General features: G+C 41.8%; 1 protein-coding gene across 4 annotated transcripts in view; it reads right to left on the reverse strand.

Annotated features, from left to right (window-relative positions):
* Positions 1-16,450, reverse strand: part of pcdh19 (protocadherin 19) — a 53,131-nt gene that overhangs the window by 21,095 nt on the left and 15,586 nt on the right. For all 4 annotated transcript variants that reach the window (XM_072395390.1, XM_072395388.1, XM_072395389.1 and 1 more), the window contains exons 3-4: positions 2,798-2,856; positions 893-1,065 (exon numbers count right to left, since the gene is read on the reverse strand). In XM_072395390.1, coding sequence (XP_072251491.1) covers positions 893-1,065; positions 2,798-2,856 — 232 coding nt within the window. The remainder of the gene's footprint in view (positions 1-892; positions 1,066-2,797; positions 2,857-16,450) is intronic.

Here is a 16,450-nt window from a genome sequence, read left to right on the forward strand (position 1 = left end):
CTGAGGGAAGAAAGCCTAAATTTGGCATGAAATTGGAGCATGGAGTGAATGCAAAGTTCAGATACAGCAAGTGATATCTCGAGTGTGTGTTTTAAATACAAAACACTCATTCGGAATTCAGATTGCTAGTAAGAATCATCCTAAAATGTCTGTTTTTCCAATTTTTCCCAAATGCTGACTCTTGTGCTCTCAGAGCCACTGCACCTGTGTTTACGGTGTTTCCTTTGAGCACAGTAAATACCCTCACGTGCATACACTAACATCCTGGTCCGCTCGAGACAGCTTTATCCTGCTTTCCTCCTACTCTTACTGACCCACTCTCTTTCTCAGACTGACTGGCAGCAGTTAAGAACGAACATGACCCTTACACTGACTTCTGCCAACCAAGTGGATGTCTTTTTAAACTGCGAGTCAGAAATGAAACATCAACATTAATTCCCTGCTAAATGATCCCATTGAATAATGGATGAGGGCACATGGAGATATGTAGATTTCCACCTTGTACCTTTGTGAGCCTAATTGCTGCCATTCAAGCACATCTGAAGTCAGCCTGGCTTAAAGAGCCGACATGGCTACTATCAGTCAATAAAGTTGCCTAAGCCTGTATCAAAGGGTAGCATTAGCTGTCAGAGATCCCTTACATTAGCTACACGAGCAGGACATCAAAGACAAAAAAAATTGATGTTATGATGTTATTCATGCTTGCACATCTGAGACCTGCAATGGGCATAATGGATCCTAAAACATGCTCCAGTAGCTCAAAACAGTACCAAACACACTAACAAATCCATATTTGTCTTATCTTAAAACTGGCAAAAACATACTCCAAAGGATGTTTTAAACCTCTTAACACACACTCCTAATACAAACAAACCAGCACAGGTTTCCTTACCTTGGTCTGGCAGCTGGCAAACATTAGGGGGGACAGTCATGTTCAGCATGTCATTGACAGCCGTGTCAACATAGTGTCCTCTCTGGACATCATGTTCGCTGTCGGTTTGGTCGCTCTCCTCGTGGCCGCTGTCCTTCAGACTGTTTCCTTCCAGGTCCTTGAATGTTGATGTGCTACATGGGGGCCAGGAGGGACGAAAGGGAAATGTTGATTAACTGTCACATCACCTTCTCTCACACACTGTCCTTCGTCCCCTGTGTCTCTAACGGTTTGTATCGAGCTGTCTTTTTTTCTATCCATGTCCCTTTTTATGTTTTCCAAGAATTCTTTACCCTTTAACATGGTCCATTTCCATTTATTTAAAGCAGAAGAAAATGTATTTACTCTACAGTAAGTTTTCCTTAAACACCTTTGAAAAGAACAAGGACCGTCTCTAGCCTCTGTTTGCATTAACAAAAGAATCAGATGGAGTGTAAGTTTTCTTTGGGTGGACATTTTTTAACTTGACAGAGAAGCTATAGGATGTTTCAGTATGGGACATTTTGGATGGATGCATTGACTTCAAGGACATCACAAAGAACAAACAGGAGGCACTCACTACAATCAAACAAATACTGCAGTAATCAGGAATTCCTGAAAGGAAGATGGATGGAGGAAGTGCTGGAAGCCTACAAACTGAGCATCTGTCTTGTTTGGGGCTCACAGTCAATAAAGAGGATGGGGTGTGGGGGCACAATCAACAGCTGCACAGTAACAGCGTGATTTCCCTTCATTTGATTTCCATCCCACTGGAACGAAATCGGCTTTACAAGCAACACTAAATAGGGTTGAACATGTATACTTGTAGGAGAGAATAAAAAAAGTCCAGAGTTCATAGACACTCTTAGAGGTTAGAAAGGAGAGGAACAATAAAGAGACGAGAACGTATGAGTAAACAAAAGTGTGCTAACGAAGTAAAAGGAGAAGAAGAAAAAGTGAAGGACAGTACAAGGTAGCTGCATTCCCCAGACCAAGCCACACAGTCTCCAGCCTGGGAGAGAGGACTGCAGCGGAGGTAATGCTGGCTCTCTGATGTTATCACTGTAATTGCACCTGTCCCAGACTGTAGGCTCACTGGCTCCTGAGGGGATTTCTTTGTAGTATCCTGCAGAGGCCCACACTCAGTGCTCTTTGTTTACATTAATGCAAGGAATCTTTTTTTGGGGGGGGGGGCCGGAATTGCCGTAATGGGTTTTCAAAAGGGTGTTGTAGCCTCAAACAAAAGAAAGCGTGGAATGTTCTACTGCTGCAGGTAAAAAGAAAGCCTGGTTACAAAACCCTCTTTGGCTGGAGAGAATTACTATATGACCCCTATAACAGCCCCCAGCACCAAATTCCTGCAACCTTATCAGGTGTCTTGGTTCAGGTGGGTTGCATTACAATACACAATGAAAACATTTATTTCTCAGTTCTACATCAGCACGAAAGAAAAGAAAAGAAATTTTGACTATTCATGAAATCACTGCCTTGAACAACGCTGGAGAAGGCTTTTGAATATCATTTATTCATTGAGGGTTTTTCAGCCCTAACTTGATGCTAAACATGTCACACGTGTTGCTAAAGAGCTTCATTACAGAAGTGGAATCAGTTCATTTTTAAATATGAAATGATTTCTTGCAGTTTCCGCAGCTCTACGTAATCAAATAATCTGAAAGACTGACTCATTACAGCAAATGTCTCCCAAATGCGTTACGCAGTAATACTGTTTATCCCAAAATCTTATCCTCCCATTTCAATTACGCCAAATGAGAAACATGCAGGTACACGTGCAAACTGCAGAGAATGTGGTTGTGCTCTCATTAGATAAAACAATTACAGATAACAATGGTAATGAGGTGCTGGTAACAATTCCTAATCAAGACATACCTTTTAATGAGGTGGGCTCTGCTGTTCACATAACTGGAATCAATGGAATAATTCTCCGTCTGTAAGAGAGTGATGAAGGGGAAGGGCGAGCAGGTGGGGTGGGGGGGTTGAGGAGGAGGAATGATGGGGGCAACAAAGAGAGGTACTTTTAATAATGGAAGCAACCAAAATAATGTTACCAGTAATTGGCTTTCAGTAGAAATGTTATTTTACACAAAGGCCCTGGTGAGCAGCCTCAGCTTTCAAAGGGCTGAATCCTATTCTCTTTCAAAGCACACACACAGAGAGGCTGACTGGGAGTTGAGAGCTGAGGAGTGTGCTGCAGTGAGCACAGCCTCTCTTCTCCTCTTCACCCTCCCCGTTCTCGATCCCATGCTCCCTCCCCACCCTGCCGGTCAGTCCACTGTCTTTAAAATGGAGTCATTAGGGAGAACAGACTATCATGCAGACACAAGGAGAAGAAAAGTTTCACTTTTTTCTTCTCTGAACTCTTCACTTTTACCATGTTTGAGTAGACATTAATGTAGAAATATTAAATAAATAACTGTAAGAGAAGTAGATGAAATTAAGAGTGTGCCAGGGGAATCTTAACTCTGCAATTGCAGATGAAAAGGCTTTCAGAATATGCATGCGATAGATTTCTGACCCACATTAGAGAACACAGTTCAAAGGGATCATCCAGACTTTTTTTTCCAAACATTTATTTAGCTCGGAGAATGTCTGACAAGAGGAGTCAGTGTACACTGAACAGGTAGCCCCTCTGCCATGTCTGCCAAACATCTACTCACACTAGGTAAGACGTCAGAGTGCAATTGCATATCAAAACCTCTCGGGAGACTTTCCAGGACCTTCAAGAGGCCAAGAAACAACCCTTGAGACAAAGTTTGATAAGATGCAGGTGTTTCTGTAGAAAGTAAGCACAGTCTTCACTTAAAATTCCACAGTGCAGATACTGTATGCTGATAAAAGCTGTGAGTCAATGGCTGACTTCCGAGGGAAGTCTCGAGTACCACTATCAAAGCCCTGCTGGAAAAAAAAAGTCACCCTGATGGTAAGAAAGGTTAATGGTGCTGCTGGAGCACAGTTGCTGATTATCAAGTGGACTGCACATTTGACACAGGCCTGCTGTTGAGGTAGCAGTGGCCCTGCACAGCTGTCATACAACTCAGTGTGCGACAGCGCCAACACTCGCCTTATTAGATGTTAATGGGGTGGAACATTTTGAACTTTTTTAGACTCTGCATGGAAGTCCATCCACAATGCAGAAGGCTATAAGCAGCACTGAAGTCCCAGTCTATATGATCTCTTTTGGAAAAAATATCTAAGTATAATGATAGTAGTAATGCTGGCAGACCATGTGTGGTGTTGGACTCCTGTGATTTTTTTAAACTACCAAATTTATGTACTCTGTTGTTATTGATGACATTTTCACTCCCACAGTAGCATTACGTTTCTTTGTTAGGAGGATGCTGATAAAGGCCTTTAATGAATTTAGTTGTATATCACAGTTGTAATCTTCCTGCATTTTCTAATATGCATGTGTCTATCTTAAATCAATGGATAAGCTGCATATCTTCTTACCTACTTTGTTCCTTATTATTTTGAGTTGTATTATAATGAGAAATACTGCAGTTCTGACAAGAGTTCACTAAGTTACAATGCAGAGTGTCTCTGCTGAAGGTGAGCATTACACCTTCTCCTTTTTACCATTTACCCCTAATTAATCTTCAACTCACTGCTATACCGAGGATAATTTATAAAAAGGAATCTAATTAACATTTTAGTATTATCCCATAATTCGGAGCACATTGTGTTCATTTTCTTGTGTTAACCCTGACTTTGTTTGTTCCCATGCAGCTTGACTCCATTAAATATCAAAGGTAATGGGAGTGGCAATATGCAGCAACTCAGATCAATAATGAATTAAATATTTGCACTTGTATTTCTTCAGTTTAGAAATCATGCCACATTTTTCAAATCTACCTCTACATGGTGTTTTATCAAAACAAAGTCTCCCCTGGCAGAACAATACCCATCAACCTTTCTATCAACAATAATGCAGTATAGATGGAATGATGTTCATGTAAAAACAGATTTAGGATCTGTATATGCATAATGTTTTGCACTGCATTTGGGCTCTGCTTTGATCCCAGCACACATGTATTCAACTGCCTCATCTGCTACAGTGTCTGCGCATCCACTGAGAGACAAATGAAAATGCAAGGCATGAGTAACAAGAGAAAAACTTAATTTAAAAGACCAGATAGAAAATTTCTTGAGGATGTCGCTCTGGCTACAGCCTGTAATTGGTTTGGTTGCCGTGTTCAGGGCGAGTATGGCCTGGAGAAGAAGGCAGCATGCCTGTGCTCTCTGCTCGTTCCCATCCTGAAATGGAACTCTTCTTTCCATCATGCAATTCTCCCCCAGCAGTTATACACAGAGCCCTCCTAAGGGGCAACACCAGTAGGTGCATTGAAAAGAGGCTCCTCTACATTTGCATCACCACGTCTTCCGCTTCAGCTCTTAAACACTGCAGCTCCTCATCTTTCAAGGAATGTGGTTCCCTTTCTTTGTTTATTAAATTGTCAGAGGAAATAAACTATAAGTCATCACGTGAGGGCATAACCTTGGGCATTGATGAGTCACTCAAGAGTGCCTATTCTGAGGCAGAATCGGATGCATTAGTCCAGGCTTCCTGTAAAGAAATGTAATGTCTTCCCCCGCGTTTCTGACCGACCTCAAATTGGAGGACATGTCAATATATCTTGCTGGGAGGTCAAGTTTCAGGCAAGAGGATAAGGACTGCTTAACTACAGCGAGGATGCCACAAATGGCTACTTAATAAGGTTGGACAATGTGTTGTTGTGAATTGAGCGGCCCCAGTTTGGCGGCCAGAGCCACTCTATCCCCATAATTATTGTTCCGTTTCATCTGGAGAACTGGAGGCAGGAATGTAGTCCCTGGTGTCGCCGGGTGACTGATAGGTACTGTCAGGACGAGTGGAGAGAGAAGTGGAAAGGGAGTGGAGGGCGAGAGACGGTGAGGATGGGAGGAAATGGGTGTGACTTGACCTGCCGAAGAGTTGCAGTCCAGCAGCTGCAGCCCAGTAGCTTTCCACTTTTCACCCTTTGCTTCTTTCTCTCCATCAAAATCTGAGGCACGGGGACGCCGGACTTGCTTCTCTGCGACTGAGAGGAAAAGCAATCTCCTCGCCTAGTTGCTGCCGTAAGATTTGATTTGCCTTCCTCCCAGCGTGACAATTGCTTCTGTAGTCTGGATGCAAGTGTATTCATTGTGTGGGGGCAAGGGGAGCACCAGAGAGAAGAGGAGGGGTGTATGTGGGGGGATGGGGGGGTGAAGACACCAGTTGTTACCCCAGTAAACACCCGACAAGTTCAGCAGATGTCACACAGATAGGAGAGAAAAAGAGAGAAAAAAAAAAATGTCACACAGCTGCCCTACTGTATGTATAATCGAGGCTGATACAGCACAGTAGTACATTCTAACAAGAAAAAGTGAGCTAAAAAATATGAGCAAATATAGCTACATGCATTAATAACATGCTGTTTTGACAAAGGGGATGCATAAATGCTGCCATCAGCAATACGTTTTTTACTCAAGAGTTCAATTTATAAGCAGTTCACTTTTCCTTCTCCATTTTAAAAATGGCCTGACATGAAACCAAAATACTGTGATTTCAAGACTGTAATTTATTCCTTTACAGAGCATTTAACCCTGCCAAAACAAAGATGCATACGATCAATCTTTTAGGCAAAGTTAACATTTTAGATAAATCTTATCTAATACAAAGGGAGGAGGAGGGAGTTGGAGATGGGGATTAATACAACTGAGCATTTAGAGGAAGAAAAACTGATTACAGAAATAAATGGTTCATGTCTGTCATAGATGCAACTCTAATGTCATCAATTTAGCTGACAAAAAACATCCAGCCATGCTTGTTATGGACAAAGAATACTCTATACTAAAATGCACAGTTTGAACATACAGAACACACAGATGAGACAGAATCAATTAAGACTGTCATATCAAATTTGGCTGCTTCACTTTGTGGTTGAGCAGCATGAGACTGTGCCTCGGTGCTGCAGCGCAGTCATGGACTCCCCTCAGTCCAGGAGGAAAATGTTACACATAATGTCACTCGTTATTGATATCCGTTTTAGCTAAACAAAGAGATTAGGAGGAAGAGATCCAGGGGGTTTACAAAACTGTCACAATAAGAGTATCCCACAAGGTTTGGTTGTGGCAAAGATGGGTAAAAAACTGAAACCACCTCGGAGGAAGAGTGTTTAGTGTATACAAGTGGCTGTTCACAAATCTATGGACTTCTTTTATGTAATTGTTGCAATGTGGATGCAGCAAAGTGTATGAGTGTGCTGGTCTGCAGGTGAATTTCTTATCCCATGCAATGTGCCTATGAAAAGAAATGCTTCACTTTCAGCTTTTTGCACATTCACATTCCTGCATACACAGACTCTCTTTCCCATTTGCCTCAAAAGCACTGCTTCAACAATATCTGACTCGCAAGTCTGTGCAGGCGCCTGGCGTTTTCGCCTGTGGGTCTGCACCCAGCGGTACCTCTAAGCATCTAAGATTCAGTCAGTGCGACACCCACGACCAAGATGCAGACGATAAATGCACCCGTTTGTGGAGGGTTTATATCCTGTTCACCACATATAAGGGGAGAAACTATCACAAACCTTCCTCACTCTACCTCGTTAATCAACATCAACAATTTCAACTTGATTATAAAATTTCCCATAGACCCTCTGCCATCTGCTAGATTATAGATTTCCCTCTTCCTTTAGAGGGCAGGGCCCCAGAGGGAGGATCAGCGGTAAAAAGGGTGAAAGAGTGCCTGAGGCACAGCCGTGGTTGTGGATAAGATTACATTTTCTATTTCTGCCTGCTAAAAGAGGGCTGGCGTGATGAATACAGAGGGTTGTTACCATTTAATATCAACTGGCTTCCCTCAAAACTCAAATTTTATACAATCAATTGTGACAGAGGGGTACATGTGTGACAAATAACCTGTCACATTCTCTGCATCATTTCACTTCATCACCCATAAGTTCACCGCAAACCAGTCGCCCATGTGGAAATCAATCATGTCATGAAAGTGAGTGATTCTGTGGAGAGAAGCTTTTCAAAAGATTTCCCTGCTTTTCTGCAGTTTGTAGATTTCTGCAGTCACTGTGAGTTGATGAAAAAAATCAACTCTGTGAACTAAATGCTGTCATGAGGTCACCTGTGTCCCTGACCACAGTTTGGTGTTCAGTATTGTTTGAGCGTGCTAAATAACAGCTTTTCTGAAACACAATGAAACAGATACGTAAAACACAACAGCACTTCCTGCTTGCATTTCCTCCTCATTTTTCTTGCTTTCCTGTGCAAAATTTAGCAAATATTTGCCCATTCAGGCCTAAACAATCAGTCCCTGTTCTGTGAAGGAAAAGCAAAGGTGGTGTGGCTGTCGCTCTCTCCACTTGTGCATCACACCCACGTCGAAATCTGCAGATCATGCTGCTGTCTTTCATTATGAAACAGAGACAATAGTCCTGAGCAGTCTCCATGTCACTCAGGACTACAGGCTCCACAGAAGTCCAGTTAGTAGAGATGTGATTAATTATACATACATTGATAGAAACAACATTCATTATTCATGAGCTTCTCAACGTCAAAGCTATTTCCCTCCCTTTCAGCATGATGAAAAGATTTTAAATAATAGGACCCATTTGCAGACGTCTGCATTCCAGCGGAGACGGCTGACGCTAAAGAGGCTTAAGTCAGAGCTGTTGTCTTACAGGGAATCACAGCTCAGGCCCAACGTGTTTCAAACTGTTGGTGGCTGCGTGGCGTCTTGTGTTAGTATTTTTGTTTAGTCTTTGTCTGTAGAGACAAGGGTGGTGCTTTTAAGCTTTTCAGATGGAGTTATAGGATCCATTAGAGTGAATAGGAGGTCTACTGTTTCAACAAGGCACATAAAAGAGGATAGGGTTTCCTTTAACACCTGTTCAGCGTTCAGGTCTGCGTGTGTTTTCAGACTTACTCTTTCAGCAGGTCAGAAAGAAAACCTGTGCGTCTCTGTGTCATTACAATTCATGGTTTAACATAGTAAAAAGAGAGGAGAAAAAAAGACTCGACTATCTATGCTGGTTTCTAAAAGAAATCGGCTTATTTTTCTTAGAGCCTGTGGAGTCCAATCAAACTCAAATAGCAGGAACTTCCCCTTCAGGCAAGTCTTGAGGGATTTTCCTTAATTTGGATGTCAGACTGAAAAGTTTCACACTCCTCTCATCCCAAAATCCGTTAATGTGCATGTGGTGCCACATGAGAAGTAGGTGGTGATTTTGTTTAATAGACTTCAGAAACGCTAAGGGGAACATCTAATCCAGGTAGATTTTGTGCTTTCCGTCCCCCATGGGAAGATGCATGCAAAGTTTTCAACAGTCATTCCATTTCTCTGACAGAATTACGAGATAGCAGTTTCTCTTTTCAGTTGTGGCCTACATCAGCCAGTGTTAAGGGGGAGGGGGACATGCTAATTTAGCACATGAGATGTTCCCAAAGGTTTCTCTTACCTCCCCTGGGCTGGGCCTTAAAAATAAACACTCAGAAACACTACATATTATGTAAACACATTCCCCTTAAATGCTTACATGAGAGCAGTGACTGAATAAACAGCATAACTTTCAGTCACTTTTGAAATCAGTAAGCAAAGAATGAATTTTTAATAAACTCAAAGAACTCCAGGACAACAGAAATGAGAAATCTGAGAATCTGTGAGGAGAGAGCATCGACCTCCCCTCTGCAGCACAAAGGAGCGTGGCTTTGTGAAATTTCTCTTAGCAGTTTAAAGGTGGCTGCCACTCACATCGGTGCAGCTGTAGTCTCTTTGTCTCTCCTGCCCTCCCTCTCTGTTTTTTTCTCTTGCTCACTGTGACAAGGCATCTTTCCAGACATTTTAGTTGGATGGAGATTTGCAGCAGCTCATTACAGACTGGGAGGCTCTCTGAGCGGATGCAGTCACTCTGAGATGGATTGAGTGGGTCTGTTTATTGACATGCCTTAATCTGACACTGGGTAAAGGGAATGAGTCACCGCCTCCAGACATACTACCACATCACAGCCACTCCAGCATATAGGGAGGCAGCACCTAGGATACAAGTGGAACTTCATCAGCGTTCATTAATCCAACAGCCCCAGGCCACTCGCTCAAACAAACCATGTTTACACTGTGTGTTGGCTGGATGGAGGGGTGATGGAGCTTTTCAAAGGGCATGTGTGCAGGTGCTTAGATCTGCAACACACACACACAAATGCCCAAACTGTGACCACACACGCATACTAACTTGTACTCCAGGCTCAAGCTCATCAAAAATCCACCTGCCTCTCTAACCAACAATGCTCTAAACACAATATCTGTGTACACCAGCTGCTAAAACTCTGTCACGTAAATCAAAGCTAGTGCTAAAATCAGGGATGGGTGATGTGGCTCAAAGCCAAACAACATATCATAGAAAGAGTCTTTTTACTTTACGGAGCTTCTTGCTTTCGTCACAACAAGGCAGCTACTTTTAAAGAACCAACCTTGGAAGCTTGATTATCTTTTTGATCCTGTTTGCTGCTGCTTCCATGTGAAGGACATCTGGTGCTTATATTTAGGATGGTCCTTTTAGGCAGCTGTCAGTGCTGAGATTGACAGTAGAGTATTATCTGCTTGCAGAAGACCACAGCATCTGTAAATCCAGCTTATTAACAGGACTGTGACAGACTGCCATCAGGGCACACATAGAACAGAACAGCGCCCGATGCTTAGCGCTTTGACACCACTGTTCGCTTTTAATCACACTACTGCTTTTCAGAACGCAGTCTGAGAGATCTGAACATGGGAAGTCTTTGTGTCTTATATTTAAGTGCAGATGTACACAAGAAAAATCAAAACAAAAAAAGCAAAAAGGATTTTAAAAAATTGAAGAAGAGCACACATGCAAACACACAGTCAAAACAAGTGAAAGAGAATAAACTAAGCGAGTCAGAAAGAGAAAAACACAATTTAGGTTTACAGTAAAACACATACTTTCATGCACACACACACGCAAACACACACATACAGTCGCAGCAGGGTAGAACGTCGGAGGGGGGCCGGCTGTTGTCTCCATCAGGGACTGGGAGTCTGGCAGCTTGAGAGCAGGGCCAGTGGATAGGGGTCCAGATGCACTCATTCGTGAGGGAGGGTGGGGGCATTTCAGCAGCTGAAACACAGGGATTAACCACACTGACTTCATTTAATTTAATTTGTATTAGGGCTGTCTTTGGGGGCAAACATCGTTTTTCACTGCGGGGGCATATACTGGGTCATGGAAAACAGCAACAGACGGTGGATCGGTGCCTCCTACCCCTGTGGTGGATCCACAGGGAAAGGAAAGGCACTGTATTCTCAAATCTCAGCGGCACACATACACACACACACAATGACTCACTCATACACAAACATAAACACACACATGAGCAGATATCTTGTTTCCAACTAATTATGACTATATTATCAAGTCAAATCCATCCAATTGACATGCATTTTAGACCCTGCTTCCACCTTTCCACAGCTTGATTTCTTGAAATGAAGACCTTGAATCCTTTTGTTCTGCCTCCATAAACAACATGTAGTAATTTTCTGTGCTTATCAAATCTCTGCTTTGTGTACTTGTGTGCCTGTGTTTCTGTGTGTTGCACACACTCACACTAAGCCGTTATCTACCAAGAACATATCTTAGGGGTGGATGTTTATCAGTGCCGATGCAGATTGGTGGAGTCCTCTTTGTTTCAGTGCAGTGGTACATAATATTATTTGTCTTGTGCTTTTTTTCCATCATCTATGTTTTGGAGACTGATGTAGTTTGATGTCCTACAGTGGAGAAATCCTTTCAGTTACCCCAAGGCATCTAATGTGCTTTTACTTGTAATCTGGGAAGGCAGAGGAAAAAATTCTGTACACAATCGAATAATTCAACTCCCTTTTGTATTCCACAGAACATGATTTACACTGTTAAGCAGCGGAAGAAAACAACTGCAGTGAGTGAGTATCCAACATGCCTCTACACAATTTACAATAGCTGTGTGGAAAATATCGTGGCGATCAGCCATCGAGTCTGTTGTAGCCAAAGCCTGCGGCCATATGAATGCCTCCCCTCTGTCTTGTGCAGGTGTCATACTCTGAGAGAAAGCTAATGAACTGTACACTGGAAAAGGGAGTTTTATTACAAACGCAACCAAAAAATACGGGGAAAAAAATATGCAAAAACATCACCTTGTCTCTGAGAGACAGAGAGGACTGTTCTGCTGGAGCCTGTTCAAGACTATCAGGCTCTCACTGGCAATCGTTTTTTTTACTCTCTCCCCCAACCCCTATCAAAAGATGTTACTGTGTAAAATGTCAAAGAAAAAAGAGGCAAGAGAAGTAATCTCCGTCTCCGTTTTGATCGCAAGTGGAATAATTGGAACCCTCTTAGGCTCATTACACGAGTTGCCCGCCAGCCAAAAGACGGCTCCAACTGCCCCTCTTCATTCATGTCAGAGCTTTGAAAAATATTGCTTCCTCTAGTTACAACTCTTCATGAGATGCGATGACTAGAGGTCCTGGTACCTCCATTAACGAGTAATCCCACAATGCCTTTGAAAACACATCTTTAAGCATCCATTGTCAAACATCGATTCTGAGCAATGGGAAGGAAACGGTAACAATATAACTCTCTAATAATATCATTATGCATATTGCACAGCATTTCTCACTCTCAATGTTTTTTGGCAATGCCATTGTTCTCAATTACATAAGGTACTGCATACGTGCAGTGAGTTCATTTTGATCCCTATTACTAATGGGCTTGTCTTCATCGCTATTAAACTATGCTTGTAATTATTGTGACTCTAATTACAATTACTGTATTATCCAAATTAACCTTATTCTTGGTTTAGATCACCCGCACTGACGGTAGCCAAGACACGCCTATAAAGAATGGCACCAATGTCCATTCAGATAAATCCAGCATAATTAGCTGTGGGCCTTACAGGGCCTGTGTGATGGTAATAATTAGAACTACTATAGCAAAGGTCATGCAAAACAATTTAGAGAGGATGCTGGCCGCATGGGTAATATGAGGAGAGGAGGGGAGAGCTCAGATGAATGTTTCATGTTCCTTGTCAGACATGGAAGACATACAGTTACTTTACCTCTGTACTTGCCTCATTTTCAGCTAATGCTCTCAAAAATATTAGAAAATGAGAACCCATTTCAATGGCAAGTAGACTCCCAGCTAACCTGGTTTAAATGGATCCATGATTAGATTTGAGGAGAGTGCTACAGGGTTTATGTGTGAACTGGTATCAGTTAAAAATCGATTCACTGCCTCTGCGGTGCGATAGCTGCCCCGTCACCCTGTTGTTGCATCTGTTCCTTAGCGTGAGTTGAATGTGTTTATTCAGACTTTTAGTCATTGCTATTAATTGTGCAAGACACCAAGAGGGAGAGACAGAAAGCCAGAGATGCTCTGATACACCCAGGTGCACAGGTTAATGAGCTGAGTCAAAAATGTTGACACAAAGGTAAACAAGTGCTTACTCTGAGGTGCTTCTATTTCTACACTCCCCCTCGTGGCTTGGCTCTCTTTGCAACTCCCAGATTGCTCCTAAGCTGAGAGCTCAAGGTTCAAAGCCCGGGTCCACCAGGGATTCGCTCCGGTCCCTTACCTCACCACCATCACACCCCATTGAGATAAGTAACAACTTCACACTCAAATATAGCGTCTCAGCACACATGTGTATGTATGCTAGACTGGTCTCTGTTCGCTGCTGCAACACAACAGCCCTCCCAAAGAACACGTCTTTACTGGGGAGTAATATAAAAAGCCTTAAGATGGTAGGAAAAGCTTTTCCTGCAGCTACTGTCACCTGAAATCTGCTTTAGCTTCTTGACAGCTCATTGTTTTCCATGTTTTAGCTAATCTCTTACATTACAATAAGATAATTTAAAAACACAGAGAAAAACACATTATACTTTTAAATTTTGGCGGGATTTGTTTTACTTCTACACAGCTCATAACTTACTTTAATTTTCATACAGCGTTGAAGTTTGACTTCCACATATTGGAAAATGCTCTTGCGTTCCTTCTTGATAAAAATTATACAAGGTAATCAAACCTACATTAATCGTTAAAGTATGAAGCTCACACTAGTCGAATGTTAGGTTGCCTCAGTTTCCCAGTGGGCACTCGAGTGGGCATTTCTACGTTGTGTCATTAAGCCATGACTGTAATCTCCAGCATAATTTAGACCACTTTAAACGCAAGCAGCTTAGTAATTCTTCCTTCATATATCACAAAACAGCTGTAAATAAGTAAATAAAAAAGTAATAAGTGAATATTTAAAATCCCAAGATGACACTAACAGGGATTTTAATGTTGAATTTGAGTGAAATTTGTTTGATTACGTTTTTTACGAGTTTTGAGTAAAAATAGAGATAACCCAAGAGATAACTCTGTCGATATGGAGAATATTTTATGTTTCATATAAAATATAATGAATATTGAACTATACAAGCTGTATGCTGCCAATGAGATACTTCTGGGACATTGTAAAGGAAGCACTTTAAGACATTCATTTAAAATAACAAATTGTGTCTCCTGCTTTTACCTGTATGTGCAAGAACTTCTTGTTTGGTGTAAAGGTGGCATCCAGTATATGCAGAGTTGTTCGTAGCAGAAAAAGAATACCAATCAAATCACATGATTCAGGAATAACAGCTTCAACCACTCAACAGAAAAACATGTAACTTTGCCTCAGAATTTTTGCTATTGTGGTATTACCTGCAGCGACAATGCGGTTGTGTGGCTCAGAAAGGTGTAGGTCTTGAGTTTGACTCACAAATAGGCTATTTATTATTCATACTGCCAATCCTGGTGGAATCTGGGCTGAATGTAAATGTTTAATAAACGTGGTCACATAATTGTTGAAAAAGGCCTTCACTTAACTGAGCACAACTTGGTGCTCAGCACCTTACTTTAAAAGTTGGAAACAAGGGGTAAAAGCTGGCCTCAATCTATCCAAAATAAAATAAAAACAATGCCAGACTCCTCTAAAACTTTTTCTGTTGGATGTGGGAAAATCCAGAGTGAAAATAATTAATTCTAAGAATTAAGTGCACGATTATTTCTTAGCCTGGATGTCTAAGATGTTAGATATTAGACAAGATGTTGAAAATTTAACTATTAACTATTTATTTCTGGAAAAAAGGAACAACATGCAAAACCAGCAGTGTGATCCTGCACACCAAACGTATATTAGAGTTTGTTATAAGTGGAGCACACAGTACACCAGCACGATATGTACTAAAAATCTGTTAGCAAATACTACTTTAATCAAAAAATGCTGTTAAATGTAGGCACGTTTTTCAGCACCCTTTTATTGCAGCTTTGATCCCTTCATCTTGACACAAGCTCAGATATCTTTTAATATTCAAGTGGCATTAAATCCACATTTTTTCAGCTCCATGAAAGCTGGAGCCTTTGTTTCTAAACAGTTAACAGTTATAGGTGTTAAAGTGATTAAAACAAACAAGAACTAACCAATTGCTGTTGGACATCTGATTTATTAACTTTTCTTTAGTCTGATACAGCTTTCTGATGAAACTCACCGGGTTGGGAGCTAAGGCATATGCTAGGATTCATTTGTCTTTGTGACTGTGGGAGTTTCAAAAAGTGTAAACTGTGATTGTCATTGATTTACAGCTGTCGCCTAATTTTGTAGATTCACAACCACACTGGGCACGTTGGGTGACGATGGACTGTCCTCCTCCACGTCTGAAGTCCCAAACAAGTGTTGAGGAGAGCAGTGATAAGCAGGTCCTCATCCTTTTAAAGACACTCCCTTAATCCAATGGCAGTGGGAGGAGGGGGGAGGCTTCAGATTTAGAAGACTTAGTCTGGATTATAGCTAGTCCTCCAAATTAAACCAAAAGTCAGCTTTCTGCAGTTGCTCAAGCAAGCTGGCAACTGGCTTGTTACCAGCCCTACAAACAAGGCAAATGATGACGGTCTATAATTAGAATGTATTTTTTACACTCAGCCACCACATGATTGCACAAAGGAACACAGTAGCTAAACCCAAGCCATCCTTGCCTAAACAATTCTACTATTTTCTGCTCTTTCACTTCCCAGCTGACCTGCTATAACTACACTCCAAATGTCTTCCATGTTGTGTACCTGACTCCTGTTGCCAACCAGCTTAGCCACTAGACAAGCTTCTCAGCCAGGGCAAGGCTGCTCTGTCCCCGCTGATGCTGCTTCCCACAGCAAAACAAGGCCAAATCTGGGGCTTAGAGGCTAAAATAATCATTACTGGGTAGCGAACAAATGAAAAGTCAGAACACTACTCCCACTGCCTGTCCTCCCCCAACACTATTGGTATTTTGTCTGCTGTCCTATCGCACACCAACAAAAAAGGGGCAGCCACACATTAACATTTAGAGTGGACAACATTTTGGCAGGAGACTGAGAGAAGAACAAAGCTCAGACTGGATTATCTCTTTCTGGGATAAATTATTTACACAGGGAAAAAAAATTAATTTACGCAATAATGAAATAA

This window comes from Leuresthes tenuis, unplaced genomic scaffold (genome assembly GCF_036924035.1).
Source record: "Leuresthes tenuis unplaced genomic scaffold, fLeuTen1.0.hap1 SCAF_11, whole genome shotgun sequence".
Lineage (NCBI taxonomy): Eukaryota > Metazoa > Chordata > Actinopteri > Atheriniformes > Atherinopsidae > Leuresthes > Leuresthes tenuis.